The 17,660-nt window shown below is 39.6% G+C and overlaps 1 protein-coding gene across 1 annotated transcript in view; it reads left to right on the forward strand.

Moving 5' to 3' along the window:
- Positions 1 to 4,627, forward strand: part of FAM117B (family with sequence similarity 117 member B) — a 29,243-nt gene extending 24,616 nt beyond the window's left edge. Inside the window, exon 8 of the mRNA XM_062002691.1 lies at positions 795 to 4,627. Coding sequence (XP_061858675.1) covers positions 795 to 1,113 — 319 coding nt within the window. The 3' untranslated portion in view covers positions 1,114 to 4,627. The remainder of the gene's footprint in view (positions 1 to 794) is intronic.
- Positions 4,628 to 17,660: the final 13,033 nt, after the last annotated feature.

A 17,660-nucleotide genomic window follows, 5' to 3' on the forward strand; every position in this document is an offset into this window, starting at 1 on the left:
CCCACTGTTTTATCTAAAGTAGAGTTAGAATAGCTTAGGAAATTTACATTGTGGGGTTAGAAATAGACACAGAAGGCATTCCTGTACTGTCCACAATTTCCCTTCTGGCTCTGGTAAAGCTTGTCTGAGTTGATTGAATTATATGCTGAGATGGCCGAACTGCAAGACAAGATCTAAATGTGTATTCTGTACCTCCTTCCCATGTATAGGTATGTGGTCATGAATGCCACTTTGAGAATATGGCAATTTATTCTCTATATTGAGTTCTAAAGTAAGATGGGCTCATCTTTTACAGTGATTCAGGCCACACTCAGGTGAACATGCAAGGAGGCAAAAGTCTAGAAGAGGCAATCCTCATATGATCATGAACAGCTCTAATATGCACAATATTGGGAACATTGCTAGGCCAGCTTTCTTTCACAATACTTGCTGTGGATAGAGTGTCTGTGTGTGGGGCAGAACTTGTTGCATTGTGAATATTTCTGGAGAACGTGATTGGGAATACTTGCAGGGTTTGTGGTCTGTGGGATGAAGTTAGTGTCTTCCCTGGGTTTGGAGACAGTGTGCCCTAGAACATGCTGTCTATCTCACGGTACATGTAAACAAGCAGTTTAAACCATCCTTCTGCTTGCTGTGTGATATGAGTGACATTAAGGTATTATCGAGTAACTGAAGTACTTCAAGTTTAAACCTCAACTTGTTTCTGGGGATGTGTTCAGCAATTCATACCTGCTGCTGACAGAATTCCACTGTTCCATGTAATTTTAAAATTTCTGTGTGTATTTTATTTCTAGGCCAAAGCCATTGCATGAAATTCCAGTCTTCTACTGCCCTGACAAGAACAAAGTGAATTTCATTCCTAAAAGTGGCTCTGCTTTCTGTCTTGTCAGCATCCTCAAGCCGCTTCTTCCCACACAGGATCTCACACTTAAGGGCACTACACACAGCTTGACTGTCTCCTCTGGCATGACACCAAGTTTGTTACAGCCCATTTCTATGACCTCCTTGTCTACAAACACAGATCAAGACAGAATCTCTCGTGGAACAAGTACAGTAATACCACAGACGTCTCTACTCCAGCAATCGGGATATATTGAGGAAGCTGAAGGATAGATTTAGATTGTCTTGACATTTTTATGGGCAACTACTGGGAAAAAAATGGAATCAGTTGACTGGACCTTTCTGATCATACTATCTGCATTGTTTTAACAATTTATGGCACTGTCATAAATTGAATTGCTTGTACAATTGGCAGTTTGGAAGCACATTGAGACGTTCAGGAGGAAGCAGCAGCTGACTTGAACTTTCTGCATATGAAGACTCCGGTTCTATTTCTCTCCTGCATTTTTAAACACTGAAAACAAAGACTAATCATAATCTTTTGCCATTTAAAGGACCGGTTGTTGTGATGCTGTGTGTCCTTTGACTTTTTTCCCATTAAAACAAAAATTGCAAGACCAACCTGCTGATCCCATTTACCATTGTAATCTGCAAAGGGAGAGGCCATCAGATGGTTTTGCAAGATGTCTTTTGTATGAAAACGTGTATTTTGTAACAGAAGTTTGCCTTTTCTGGTGCATAGCAGATGGTATTTAGGTGACACTTACCTGGCCTCCCCCTCATCCTTTTCATTTTTTGTAGGGAAAGTTCTTTTTTACTAGGACCAAAGGATCGCTGAAGTATTTCAGCAGTCTCAAATTATGTGAAAAGCTGAACAGCTCCAGCCCTAAGGAAAATAAGAAAAGTTAAAAAGCAGTGTTTAGTATATAGCTTTTGGGGTCTCTTTTAGTTGGAAGTTTGTGCTTCAGGTAAGTCACATTCTTAAAACTTCTTTCACAGAATTCCCATCATTGTTGGTTTATTGACTGGAAAATTGCATTTTAAAGCACTTGCCCTATTATTGTTCTATTTGTCCATAGGATATTTGTGCAGAGGTGTTAAAAAAAAACGTTATCCTCTTACTCAGTATTCTTTTTTCCAGAAAATATGCCAGTTGTCTCTTAGAGGCTTGTATGGCTGCCTACAGAGTTAGCCAGCCTGAACTATTAATCACTTGTTGGTGCAAATGTACTCTGACATGACTCATCACTGTAATATAGATCCTGGCCACACAATACTGAAATATCTGTGCATGATTTCCTCCCTTTGTCATAGTGGTATTTTGTGCGTCTGTTGAAGGTTGATGGTTTGTCAGGCATGGTATCTGTTACATAGAAGTTTACAGCAACAGATACATGTTCTCCCTTTTTGCCTAGCAACATGATTTTTTGCTAGCTGGCCATCCTGATATGCAGCAGTTTATGACTCCTTTGAAATGATAATGCAAGATTAAAATGGAGGGGAAAGGCAAAACAGAAACTGTGCAGGAACTTCAGTGAGATTTCTCATGTGTTCCTGGAGTGCATTACTGGGGTTTGAGTAAATGCAATATAGATATGCAAAAAAGCTGCAGTGGCCTGAGTATACCCATGTTGTATCAATTTACAAATCAAGTTGACCTCGTAACTCTTTTACAGAGTTAGATTCAGTAATTTCAAAGTAAGTGTCGTCGTGGACAGTCTCTAGGTCTGAATATTGGTCTGTTACACACAAGCAGTTCTTGCTGGCTTGCATATACATAGCTGACATGAATCAGTTGCATACTCAGGTCCCCTCATAACTGCATCTATTTAAAGATGATACTGCAAATATGTCAGTTTTTGTTCAGTGCTTAATATGCTAAATTAGGTTGCCAACATTTCACATGGGAGAAAAGAAATACCAGCACACGTCTGCAGATAGTCATAGTTCTGATGCATGTTTACTGTTTCTTTAAGTCCTACATAAATAACTGTGATAGTGATGTACTTTATTCAGCAAGTGTAAATCAGACTAACATGCACAAGTCATGTGTCCATAGTGTAATGAACCCCTTTTTTTAAAACATTGTGCAAAAATTCAGCAAATGAAAAAATGAACTAGGAAGTGTTAAAATATTAGACCTGTTAAACTGACAAACAGGAAGAATTTCTTTCCCATCAAAATAGAAAGGACTATGGAGACGGGACTGAAGAACTCTGTTTTGAAGTAGGCTCTGAATTACACTGAAGAAGTTGTTGAGGGACAGAGTATAAAAATAAGCAGCTTTATGTATCAAATTCGTGTCATTTGGACAGTTGATAATTCGGTTTTAGGTTTTGTGGATATTAATTAGTTTCTTCTGAAGCAGCTGTAGTGCAATTTGAAGTCTAAAATGTACTGCTTTAGAATTGTTTAAACCTGATATGACTTAATTTGTGGAAAATCAGATCAGGTGAAGGAAGTGCTTGTAAATCTGTTTTCTCTTTCTGTAACCGTAGCATGTAAAGAGCTTCTCCATCAATGCCAAACTGCCTAGTGCTTTATCAGGAGATCTTAACTGAGTGGTTAAGAACCAAAGGGCTAAATTTAACAGCCTTTATTACAGCCTTGAGACTTAACTGACTTCACCAAAACTGCATTCTGGTGTTTGCTTTCATCACAGAGTGACTCTCCCAAATAGCAGTGGGCTTCCTTATCCCAGAACTTTGTTTTGCACCTGTTGTTGTAGTACTTGAGCCTCTCTTTGGTAGTTTACATTTATGTTGTTGAACAAAGTACTGTACAAATTAGTGAGCTGCTCTGATAAAAACCAAATGTAAATGTGTAAGTTCTTTTACTTTTTATAAAAACCAACTAAATTCAGGACAACATTCAGTCTTTTTTTTTATATGCAGGACAACTCTACTATTGCCATGGCAGCTCTACCTTATGTAATCCATGCTAAAGGCTCAGAAATTGAGGAAATATGACAGCTCTTGTTCCAAGACCAGCTTTTACATTTGTGCATACGAAAATTAGCCTTAAACTTTTTATGTGCTGTCTGATGCAATAGCAAAGCTGTTAGTTTTTAAATCGATAAATAAAATTTATTTCAAAATAGCTTTGAGGGTACACGGAGCTTTTAAAAACTTATGTACAAAGTGGGATATTTGGGGTTTGAGGGGTTTTAAAAGTCAAGCACAGTTTTACTGAAAGAGTTCAGGTTCTTTCGGGGTACTTTAAATCCTAACTATGCATAGACCTAGTCAGTTCCTTGATTGCATACTTTGTAGTGTAAGAAAAATTAAAGATCTGTTTTTATGCACAACTTGACACACTTGATACTCTTGGGGTTTTGGTATTTTACACTTCTAGCCACACATAAAGGCTGGCAGCAGCATTCAGTAAAACTGACAGTTGATTTTGTGATGTACTAAATGGCATACCTCCAGTTGTAAGTTCTACAGTCATAAGGAAGTTGGTCATTTTTGTAATTAAGGTCTGTGGTGGCAGCTATGGCTATTGGAATCCTTCTTTTAAAAACTCAAGGCACAAAGAAAGAGGACTGGCTTCTAAAAGTTTGACCTGCTTCAGCTGTTCTTTCCTTGCTTGGTGCCATAGTCCCGTAGCAACAAAATGAGGTACTTGGAAAAGTAACAGATAATGCTTGAGTACATAAATCTTGGAAACAAATTCTTGTTTGCACATACCTATCCCAAGGAAAGAAAGAAGGGAGTAAAAATTAAATATTGCATATTGTGGAAATAAGTGATTGCTGTGTTTGATTTATGTAAAGCAATAGCAGCTTTTAAAAATGTGTTTAGTCTCAGATATTTTTTTGGTTGGTTCTAAAATACAATTTACTAGAATTCAGAATCTGAGATGGTTGGAAAACACTGAAGCTGAGCCTTCTGGGAAGATAAGTCATATCTGTCAACCTTCCTTCTGCCTCAGGCCTAACTTTTTGTTGCTTATTGAGTTTAATACAGTTCAGTGGTACAGCAATAATTCCTTGATGAAGTATTATCTGTTTTCTCCCTGCCATCTCTGAAATGCAAACTGTTTTCTTCACAATAACTCACTGACAGTGATGGCCGTATTTCCTTGCTAAGAACCTAATAGCTTCTCTGTGAAACTGAAAGGATGAAGGATAATGCATGGAAAGTCACTAGAGACTTGCAGTTAGAGATCAGTGCTGCAGGTTGACTTCGTAGGTATCTTGATTTCCATTTGACTCATTGTGCACACACACACATATGGTTAGCGTAGGTCTAGGTGCTGCTTTTATCTTTATGGTTTGAGGCAGGAATGGTATTTTTTTATGGATAGATTTGGGGGGTTGGACTAGACGATCTGTAAAGGTCCCTTCCAACCCCTACCATTCTGTGATTCTGTGAATTGCAGACCAGTTCTCATCTAGAACTGATGTGCGCTTACACATAATACCCAAAGCTTGTGTGCCGTTCTCCCTTGTTCTCATGAAATTAATATAACCTGCAAAAAAAGCCCCTTGACTTAAAAGCACCCAAAGGCTTGAGAATGTTAGGACTGTATTTCCTCCATATAGTTCCATAGTTTAAGTGTGTGCCCTTCATCAAATGTTGTAGGCTAAAGATGATGTTATGGTTAGACCCAAACCAGGTTAATATGAATTAAAACAAAAATGTTCACTCTTAGTAAAGGTAGTAGAAGGTAGGCCTTTCCTAAACTAGAGAGGTGAAAAGCGCTGTGGAAGAATTGGTTTCATGGTTATCAAAGAGTTCTTATGGAATTGTATTACTAAAGGTGGTTATGCAGGAAAACAAAATGACCCCATCTTTGTAAGATGTACCTGTAAATTTTCTTGGCATGACTTTGAGTGTGCAGCAACTCTGAAAATAGGTTCTGCTCTTGGCACTTTGTTTATACGAAGAATGACCTAGATGCCTCGTTGTGAAACTGGGGCTTTTCAAGTCAAGTAGGAGAGAATGTTAATTACTCACAAGTGTGTGAAATTCCAGTCCTGTACCAAACTGAACTGCAACAGTCTTTCTGAGTGCTCCAAATGTAAATGGTATCCCGTTACTGTTGGCTTGATTTCATTGCATGTCATCAGTAAATAAGGTATGGTCTTTGATTAATGGTTCTTCATTGGCATTTGTATCTGACTACAGAGACTTCTGTTAGTGTGGGCAGATCTAAATTGCAGAAGAACACTTTGCCCGATAGGACTGCAAGTTAACATTTCTTACACTAATTCCTTTACAACCAACTCTCTTTAGAAAGCCTAGTACACTAAAAAGATTGGAAAAACCTTCCTGGACACCTCATTCACCCTAATTGTCAGTGTGCTGATAGTTACAGAAGAATATTGCTTGGTTTTATTCTAAATTATTTCATTTACTTAAACATGTAAAACTGCCGTTAGGTTTGCCTTCATATGAAATCGGCTGGTATGTTTTCCTCTGTTACACTGTGATAACTTGTGGAGGTGTTCTTGCGTATGTTCTACTTGTTGCATGTAAAGCAATTTTTTGTTGTTCTGTTTTAAGCAAGTGGAATTCCAGGGATGTTCTGCAAAAAGGGCCTATTCTGAGGTGATGTACACTGGTGTAAAACTGGAGCAGCTCAACTAATTTCAGTGGAATTCTTGATTTACACTAGTCTTTGCTGTGTATAGTTATGCCAGTACTATTTTGCACAATGTTATTTTTAATCTTGATTTCTGACTGGTGAACTGTTTCTACTGAAAACAGTAAAAATTTTAGAAACTGCAGTAGCAGAATGTTTTTGGGATAATTTTTTTTTTTTGCCTCAAATAAAAAGTCGTCACTTTGAGCTATGGGCTAATCTTGGATTTATTTTAGCAAGGAGCTTCATGTGCTCTGGCAGCCTGAAGATTTGTGTGAGGATAGTAGGCATTTTACTTCAAATAAAATATGCACTTTTAAGCCCTTTAGAGGAAATTCATTGGAGTGAAAATCTCTGATACCCTTATTCCTCCAGTGCTTCCTCAGAATAGTCCTAAGAATCTACCTTTCCCTATTCTCATCTGCAGTAGTTTTTTTTTAGTTCCTGAGCACTTTATGGTTCCACTAGTAGGGAAAGATGCCACAAGTCCTGGATTTTGGGAACAGAGAGTTCAGCATATGTTTTCCTTGGAGTGAAGTCAGGAGAAAAAGAACCTGGATTCTTGCTGGTAGGTTCATAGGGATAGTCAATAAAATGCAACTGACAAAGCCTACCTGAGAAGACATTTTAGCTTTTTTTAAGTAGTCTCATATTCTATGTGTTTCTGTTCACTCAAAACAAGCTTCTTTCTTCATGAGCAGAATTTTGAATGAGAACTCCTTTATATTAGAAATAGTGAGCTAGAGAAATTATTTATTTTGGAGTGTCTTGCTTAATTTTGTATTAAATTGAAGTCTAATTTATCTAAAAGGCATGGAGCAATTCCTTTTCTGGAAAACCATTGTTAGCTGTATTTCATTCCAGGGAGCTAGAGGATTTCCATTGTGTACCTCTCAAAGCAGGGCTGGCTTGTGCTTTTCCATTGGTGGAAAGCACCCTGAGACAGCAAATACATGAGACAGCATTGTCAAGTTGTCATTTCACAGCCGGAGACCATGGGTAAATTTGCCCCTGAGAAACTCTTTAAAATGTAAAAGAGGCATTAACAGTTGTTGAAGACTGGAGCTGAATCCAGGAGTCTCTTCAGTATTTGGTTCTTTCTTACATTTTATTCTTTTTCACTTGCTTAGTTTTCTTCAGATGTCTACGTATCTCCAGGTGAACAAGATCCGATTCTTTTCACAATGGGCTGTGACTGTATTCTCCATTAAACTATTTCTTCACAACTAATTACAAATGTAATAGTTATGGTTTCATGCATGTAAGGATGATTTTATTGTAAATGCATCTGGTATTAAAATTCTTTTCACAGCTCATATTACATGTAGATAAACACATGAAGAAGCCAGTGAAGTTATCCTATGAAGACAAAGAGAACTGAAAGTAACTTTGTGTGGTGAGCAATGACAGTCTTCCAATTCAAGGTTCACTGTTTTCATTGTGACCAGTTATTTTCCTTAGTTAAATATCTACTCATTTCCTTACTTCAGACTGAGAGAGAGAGAACGGGACAGGAGACTAGCTAGGGGAATTTCTCTGGTATCTGTTTTTTCTTAATTAGGTCTGACTGCATAGGAAATTGATACAGAAGTTCTAAGCCGAAGGCTGTATGTGTTTTATCCTATCGCCTTGTCCTCTTGCCTCCTCTTGTCTCTCTCTTTGGTTAAAACAGGACAGAGAAAATAAATCAGGTGAAGTACTTCCACACTTAAAATAGGCTGTGTTCATCACTACTATATGTACCCTTTTTCCTGCCAAACAAGCCTTATTTGCCTGCTCCTGCACTATGTTTACAACACACTGTTTCATACCTGAAGCCCTGTAACTGATTATCCTGTTGATGTAGGAACATGTCTGTAATGAGCAACACTTTCACAATGAGGGACTATTGCTTGTAGGAAAGAAAAAAAACAGTAGTAGATTAAAAACTAATTACTTCAAGCAAAGTAGAACACTGTTAATTCCTGCACTTATGAGCATGGTATGTAACTGCTGTGATTAAGCTGTTAATTAAGAAATTCTTTATTACATGATGAGTTGTGGATGCCTTTTCTAACTATAGATGCATAGCTGACCAGTGTAAACACTGTTTCGCTTCTTTATTTTTCCAGACCTCTTAAGTTAATTGCAACTTATGGCAGAACTTCACCTACAGCCTGTTGTGCTGGACAAATTAACAAGAAGGCCCAAATCTTTTTTGTGACTTTTGCAAATTCAAGATTTTTATTGTCTTCAGAATATTATTCTGTATACAGAATTCATAGAGGCACTTCTCAGCTGCAAGACATATTTAGGTGCTATGTAAGGTAGATGAAGCAGAATTTTTGTGATTTGCAGGTAAAATCACCTGTAATTGCTGCAGTGAATACAGTTAACATCAGCTAGGAAACTACAAACTGGAATGAGCAGTTGGATAATTATGCTTTACTTATCTCTTGAGATGAAGTTTTTATATCCATTTTCTGCTTAAATAGAGCAGTTTGTTTTAAGAAAATAGAAAAAACTAGACCATTCTCAACATTTTGTGATGTGTAGATTTTTAATCCCTTATTAAGAGGTTGCTTAACAGCATGTTCCTGCAGTAGGTATGGAACAATTCCCTTTCCTCACAGAGATAATTATCTTTTCATAATGACTTCTGGTGCAAGTTGTAAGCTATCTTTTCAGTCCATAAAGTTGACCTTCGGGTTTTCGGGAGCTTTTTCCTAAATTTCAACAGATTTCTTTAAATAAAACTGCAAGGGGATGTCCTTTCCTGAAGAGTAGGATGGATGGCAGCATTCTTCAGATGTGTAACAGCTGCCAACCCAAATTATCAATATCCATCCATAATGTAAGCCAGATACATAGAAAGTGGCAGGTCACATAGTTTAGGAGTCCCAATATGGTGTGATTCTAATGGGAAACTGCAACCTCTGGGCAGCATCAAATGCAGCTATTCATAAACCATAGTTACAGAAACATGTCTTTAGTTGCATTGTTTGTTTAAAGTACTATTGACTGACTGTCTACCTATTCTCCACAGCATGTTCAGTTGTGCCATACATCTCTTTAGAGACACATCCTTAATTAAATTAGCCTTTAAAATCCACTGCTGTGCAGTCAGAACTGACAAGGTTTGAAATGCAAGAGCAGCTAAAATCTGCATAAACTAAAAGAAATGTTCAAACTATGGCCTGCAGTGTAATTCTCTGTGGCCTACAGTTTACTGCAACCCACAGAGGATTGATATTTTTTGTGCTGCAGTAAGTTAATTACAAGTTAAGGCAGAGCTTGACCAATATAATTTTGTACTGGGCAAATTCATATCCAGTCTGGATTTTTGTGTGTGTGTGTTTCTTTGGCTATGAAGATTTTAGCCATGAGATTGCCAAGTGCCCTCATTTTTGGCACACTGGATTTATGTTTCCAACTGTGGTTGTTCTGGTTTAGCAAGGAGCAGCTTTTGCTTGGTAACAGGGGCAGCGGGCTGCAGTGAAGACCCGGTAAAGAGTTTGTGGACTTTCCCCCGATTCGTGGGTTCACACCCACCTCCGGCCCGGCTGGGCCAATCTGGCGCCTCTGCCAGCACTATTTAGGGGATGGGAATTTGAAATGCTGGCAGGAGGTGTAAGAGTGACACAAGATGGAGGCGGCCACGCGGACCCTTCAGCCAGAGAAGGAGGAAGGAAGGAGGAGCACTAGACCAGAGACTCCTCTGCAAGCCGTGGCGAGAATGCAGCTGTACCCCTGCAACCCATGCAGGGCCATGGCAGGACTGAGAGCCACCAGCAGCTCCATGTGAGTGAGCCCGGACGGGAGAGGGACTGTGTGGGGAGACGGCCATGGCCCAGGCCGTGTTGGAGAGCCTGCACGCCGCAGAGCAGCCCCACACGAGAGGCAGAGAGGAGCTGCAGCCTTTGGAGTCAGTGCGCGTCGGAGCAGCCCGTGCAGGGCTGCCGTGTGTGTGGCACCCCACGGACTTGCAGGGAGGACTGGTGTGGAGCTGACTTGCGGAAACAGACTCTATAACTCAAAGAGTTATAAAGAAGGTATGTTTATTCGGCGCCGGGCACACGGGGGATCGCTCCACCTCAAACGTGCGCACCCGATTCGGCAACTTGCTTGACTTATATTTGTTACAAAGTTACAAAATCATATGATGACATTATCCGCCTAGACAAAGACACAACCTGTCCCCGGTTTCGCATGTAAATTAGGTCTTTTCTTCCTTTCATTTGCCTGGGGTCTCACGGTGATGGCCGGTGATGGTCTTTGGGGCCTTGGGGGATGAAGGCCGGTAAGTCCTGAGGCTTTCTCACCCCTGATCTTTGCACAACTTTAGATATCACTTGGTCCCTTGCAGAACCGGTTTCTGCCCTCAAGGAAGTTGGAGGACCCCGGAGGTATTGTGTGAGGAGATAAGCGTGACCTTTTACAGCTTGTGCGAATTTTGTCCTGTCTGAAAAGTAAGCTTTACACTATTGTGATAAGTTGGTATAAGGTTTATTAGTACATGTTAGTATAAAGCTCTACATAAGGGCCCACCTGTCCTGAGAAGGGACAAACGGCAGAAGCTATCGGGAATAGACTTACTGAAACCTCCACTCCCTGCCTCCCCGAGCCGGGGTGGGGGGGTGGGGCAAGGTAAAACCACCGGGATCAGGGCTCTGAGCCCGGGAAGAGGGGAGGGGTGGCAAGAAGGTGTTCTTCAAAAGGCTGGTTGGACTCTTCACTGATATATTACTCAGTGTTGTTTTATTTTGGTTATGTTTTGGAGTTTTAAGGTTATGTTTTAGTTGATATTACATTAAATTATTTTCTGTTTTCTTCCCCAAGCCCAGTAGCCTGGTCTGTTTTGTCCTGAACCTTAAGCGGCAATTAAGCTCTCCCTGCCCTTTGGCAATTCTCAGCCTCTTCGGTACTTGAAGCTAATCGTGGTCTTTTGTTCTCTGACGGACCTAAACCACGACACTGGTAGAAACAGTGCTCAGTCTCAGCTTTGTTTCCAAAAAAAGTCCTGTGAAATTACAGATAACTATCAGAAAAATTCTAAAGCTTTCAACGTGCAGTTAAAAATGAAAACTCAGCTTCCTCAGGGTTGGGAAATTATACTATCATCTATCCACTTTGATGTCCCAAATACAGTTTTGCTGTCTCAGAGGTCGAAGTCCAAAGCATGTGATTTCCTTGAAGATAAAACGATTTGAAAGAGTCCATTGTATGCCCGTGAGTTTTTTTCCTGGAACTTGTATTTGCCTGGTAACCTCAGGGATTTTATTTTTAGAAGACCATGGGATAAAAAGTTATTAGCTAAATCTAATCCCCCCGCCCCCCATGATGCATCAGGAAACAAATCTTTCTGCATTGTACCATACCAGCTTAATCAGCTTTTAAACAGCTCCAAAATGTCCCAAAGACAATGTGTTAAGGACTGGATCACTCTTAAAGCTGATAGTAGGATTCTTTAATGCTGTTCTCCTTGCAACTTAAGTGTCCCCCATCATGCTGGCTGATAATATGTTTGGAGTGGGATTTTAAGCTTTTTAACGAAAAAAATCAAATTAGTCTCTTTTGAAGAGCACTGTAACAAAGTAACTGTAAATATTTGTATGTTGGATAAATATTATAAACATTAAGTAGTTCAGCTTCTGAATATCCAGTAGTATCTAGATTTGAAAGGAATTCAGATCTACAAAAAGACTGAACGACGTAGATACAGTTTCAGTCCTAGAATCATAGAATCACAGAATGGTAGGGGTTGGAAATGTGAGAAATATTGATGTTGCTTTTGCAGAATCCGAAAGAAATTAAGACAAGGAATTTTGACGGCTGTCTGCCTCTGTATAATGGAAATCAGTGGTCTAACCATGACTGTTATCTGCCTCTGTGTAGTGTAAATCAGTGGATTAACCATGACTGTTATCTGCCTCTGTGTAGCGTAAATCAGTGGACTAACCATGAGACTGTTATCTGTTTGTTTGTAATTAGAGTTTAAATCTTAGGATTGTGGGGGAATCCACGATAAGATACAAAAACCAGACATCCTCTGAGGAGGATTTTAGGCGCCCCGAGAAGTTGTAAATCTTGGAGTACCTAATCAATGGGGAAACAAGGGAGGGACCTTGCGGCCTGGATAGGGAATAAAAAGCCAAATGTTGTATCCATCGGGTGTGCCTACTAGCTAGGACACCAGCTCTTGCAAGAACGCTTAATAAAAGTGCTTCACTGCAGCGTCTGACCTGAGTCTTTCACGAGAAAACTTGTTTTGTTTCTCACAGTTGGGGGCTCGTCTGGGATATGAAGTCGTCTTCTTGGGGGACCTCTGTCGCTGAAGGACGGGAAGACGCGTCCCGTTGATTTCAACGGTCCCGTGAATCATCAACAGGGGTTCCAGAGGAGACTGACTGGATCCTGAGACCAAGTTTTAAAGGCAGACCCAGTGAACCACAGAGGGGAAGGATAGGAATGGTAGGCACGATCATATCAACCAGGAAACTCTGTGCACAGACCAAGGTAAGAAAAGTGACTATTAAGTATTACTTTGGTGGTCGGGTATCCAGGGTAAGAAAATTGACTATTAAGTATTACCTGGATGGGGCATTCTGAGAGACTTTCTGTGTGCATGTGTGTGCTTGAGACGTACCACAGGTACGAAGTGAGTACGGAGTCTGGATCCACGGTTCTGTTGTTCCACGAGGAAAACAAATGGAGAAGGACGAAGCAAAAGCACAGAGTGACAGTAAAAGTCTTGGGAAGTCAGAATGGGAAATAGAAGTGCCAGGCCTGAGGAAAATAAAAGGGACGAGGAAAAGGGTCCCGGGAACATTCCTCCAGATAGTCCGTTGGGAGGATGTTGAAAGCTGAGAAGACATGTCAGGTACTTGGGATACAGTACTGTTGTTTTATGTGGTCTAAAGAGATAAGGAAACAAGTTTTGGCAGCATGAGTGTTTGTGGACCTTAGATTTTGTTGCCTCCAAGCATCCAATTATTGACATCGAGTGAGCTCACTTGAAAACTTTCATAATATATAAATGATTACGTGTGTTGTTTTGTCATTTTGTTTTGATTTTTTTTGTTGTTGTTGCTCAGAGTGTAGTGGACTTTTTGTGGTGGCTGAATGCATTGTCTTGTTTTCTGTGACATTTTGATGTAGAGAGTAAAGTGGGACTGGTCTTTTTGTTGATGTCTATGTCTTTCTCATTGTCCCTGTCATTTGACAAAATAAATGTAGTGTCACAGAGAGAATTGTTTTATAAACTAAACGCATCAGTTCAACGTAACATTCCTGAATGAGGAAAAAAAAGGAAAAATTAAAATTGTCTATTGAAATAGAAAAGGATCTTGTGGGCTGAGGAAGACAGGAATTGATTTTAACAGCATAGTGAAACCAGCTCCAACAAAAGGAGAAGGTGTTATTAAAACACTCATATAGAACGACAATGACATTTGTAAAGTCAAATTGTAATATCGCAATCTCAAAACAAATTGTTTTCTGGTAAGTTAAACACTTATCAGACTGTAGCCAAAAAAGCTGCAGTTCAGGTTGTATGCTATAAATGTTAGAGGAAAAAGAAAAAAATTAAGCTGCAGCAATTGTGTGTGCTCTTAACCAAAGGGGCCTGGAGAGCTGGTGTCTGCACTGTATGTACGAGGAGTGTGTTTGTGTAAAATGTTTTGCAATCAGTGAGTGAGTTTTTGTGGAAGGTTTTTGACCCCTTGATATACTATGTGTGTGTGAGGAAGTCAGTGTGTGTTATTTTTTTTTTTTTATGTTCAGGGTATAATCTAAAGTTGATGTTAAAATGTATGTGAAACATTTTGTTTGAAGAGAAAGAAAAGATAATTCACAGGAATGTGGGATGAAATTTTAATTTAGCCTCAAAATGACTTTAGGCTGGGATTATGGCAAATGGATAGAGCTTGTCGGATAATGGTTGGAAATTTGATATGTGTGATTGGAATGTGAAGGAAGACGGGAGTGTATTGAATGGAACAAAGAGGCACGAAAGGAGTCAGGGGAAGAAATGTTGGGGGAAGGTAAAGGACAGCTTGGGCAGGCAATGTAGATGTTTCCTCCCCAGCGGGATGTTTTAAGTATGGGGAAGTGGGGCACTTTGAGAGAGAATGCCCCAAGTCGGAAGGAAAAAGAAAAGGTGATGTCATTACTGTGTTTTGAAGATACTGAATGGAGAGGTCTGGGTTTCGTAATTAGAAGTCCCATTGGGAGCCCTTGATAAATCTAAAGGTGGGATCCCAGGAAGAAGAGGTGGTCCTCTTGGTTGGCACGGGAACTGCCAGAATCTCATTAAACTTTATACTCTATGGGGCAAAGTTATCAACAAATAAAACTCTCGGGAATTAAAGGAGAGAGATTTTCTTTCCTTATATTTAAACTGATGTGATTGAGAAAGAATATAAGAACAAATAAATCTGAGAGTCCTTCTTCTGATGTTATTTTACTTCAGTATATTGTTGACTTTTTAATTTTGGGCAAAGAAAACAGTGTGGTAAAAGAAGCCACAGATTTTTTGTTTGTTTGTTTTGTTGATTATTAAACTTTTTAGGAGAGCAAGAAGTATCAAAATCCAAATTGCAATCTGTCAAAAAGGAAGTTAGATATTTTGGACATTTTATTTGTGAAGGGAAACACAGAATGAATCCAGAGAGAATAAAGGGAGTTGTGGAATTGCCCTTCTTGCCAATAAATAAACAAAAAGGAATTAAGAAAATGTTTGTGATTGACTGTGGCCCTCTGTGGGTAAAACTGTTATGCACAGAAAGCAAATGGGTTAGATTCAAAATTGCTAAATGAAGAGACAAATGTTTTAACTTGGACAGAAGGAGAAGAAAAGCCAATCCAGGAATCAAAGTGTAATCACCACTCCTGTGTTAGCACTGTCATCCTTGGGTTAACTGCTTGTTTTGTTTGTCACAGTAGATAAGGGAATGTTAACTCAAGAATGGGGGGGGTGAATGACAACCAATAGAACATATATATCCAAACTTCTGGATCCCATATTGAGGGAATGACCAGAATGTGTACAGGCAAAAGCTGCCACTGCCCTCTTAGTAGAGGAAAGCAGAAAACTAAAGTTTGGCGTGATATTAGTAATAAATACCTCCCAATAAGTGAAAACTCGAAAAGCTGAAAGGTGGCTAACCCATTCTAGAATGCTGTTATAAAAGACAATGTTCTCAACTTTAATCTTGATTACCAGCCCATGCCTTAATCTTCCCTATGGAAGGGAGTCATGACATGTGAAAACTTTGAACACAATTGTTTAAGATATAATAGAGTATCAGTGTGACCTGAATTGAAAGAAATATCTTTACATACAGGCCTTGAGAGTAATACAAGGCAAAAGGCATAATGGCTATGCAATTATTGAAGGAATGAGTCAAGAGCCAAAAGAATCAGGGCGACCACCAAATACCTGGTCAGCCCAGACATGTGAATTATATGCTTTAAACAGAACCTTACAACTGTGAGAAGGAAAAGATGAACATTTTATATTGATTCAAGGTATGCCTCTGAAGTGGTATAAACTTTTGGAAAGGCATGAGAAGAGGATTACTCAATAGCAAGGGAAAAGTATTAGTACATGGAGAAGTAATTAAACAAGTATTAAAGAATTTATCACTTCCAATGAGATTGCTGTGGTCTGTGTGAATGGGCATCAAAAATGGAATTCTTTTAGGGCCAGGGGAAACAGATTTGCCAATGAAGCAGCCAAAGAGGCAACATTAAGCCATGAGATTGTGAGTATGTATAATCTCACCTCCTAGGTACCTGCACCAAAGGCAACTCCTGTGTTCACAGAAAAAGAGATGTTAAATGAACAAGCTATGAGGGAAATAATGGCTATTTTACATCAAGGAAGTCACTGGGGTATGCAAGCAAAGTGTGATTTAGCTTTAAGAAAATATGTATGTGTAGGAATGTACACAGTTGCCAAACAGATTTGTGAATGATGAGAGAACCTGGCCTAAGGCCCTTTAAACCAAAAATATTTATTAAAAGAATTAGATACTGGGGTTTTATTTTGTCTTTCCTCAGGAAAAAAGGCTTTTGGCCCAAACAACACCTCTCGAGTTTGCAGCCCACACCATCCAGCCTGAAGGGCAGATCCTGATCAAGTCCTGAAAAAGAACCAAACTGGAACCCGAATGGCAAGGCCTGTTGCAGGTGTTACTGACCACTGAGACAGCAGTAAGAACGGCTTAAAAAAAAAAAAAAAGACTGGATTTATTACATCAGACTCGGAGGACTAATGGGACTCTCCACTCAAGAATGGACAGTGGCACGTATGTCAGACTACAAACCCCTTGTGTCTTAAACTAAAGAAGCAATAAGAATCCAATGGAAACAAGGACACTCATTAATATTACTAACTGATGAGGTGGTAGTAATAGAAATGTCATTAATTGTTGAAAATGAGGGAGATCATTGTAATTATGGGCTATTGTTTGTTGGAAATCCAGGGGACAGCATCATGGGGACAAACTATGGATAAATTTAACAGGGAGGCTCCACAAACTATACAGTTTAATGCTTGTCAGATAGAACCTATGAACTTGGAGCGGATATAAATGGAAGGGATTCAGGATTGTAGTGTAGAAATCAAAGAGGGAACTGAGCCAAAGGATAGCAACTCCTACTAAATTACCTAAAATAAAACCATGAGACCCACCAAATGACCCAAAGATTGTAACTATAACTGAATAATTTAACGTAAACATTTGAGACTGAAGCAAGATATGGAGATGCAAATGCTTGGATTGAAGGGTTTAAATATACAGTGTAAAGCCTGAATCGTAGTAATTGCTATGCATGTGCCTCAGGAAGACCTACTGCACAAGTGGTTCCCTTTCCTTTAGGATAAAGAACCACAGGGAACGAGATGTATGACTGCCCTATACCAAGAAAAGACTGCATGGGGAAAAGAGAGCTGCGAGTCTCTCTCACTGTTATTCTCTGCTCTGCAGAGCAAAGACATCAAAGTACCTCCTGTTTTCTCTACAGTGGCTGGTAACCACACAGCTTGTCTCTCACAACAGGGTGGAGGGGCTACTGGGTATCTCGGAGACCTGGAAATGTGTACTGAGTCACTGAACGTGACTGAGGATAAAGCAGGAAATTACTCTGGCTGTGAGTATCCCCAGGGCAGATCTATAGTGGTATTGTGGAGGAAAAATCCTGAGGCCTGTGCTCCCTCCAAATTGGAAAGGCACATGTGCCCTTGTTCA

Source organism: Colius striatus, chromosome 9, assembly GCF_028858725.1.
Source record: "Colius striatus isolate bColStr4 chromosome 9, bColStr4.1.hap1, whole genome shotgun sequence".
Taxonomy (NCBI): Eukaryota; Metazoa; Chordata; class Aves; order Coliiformes; family Coliidae; genus Colius; species Colius striatus.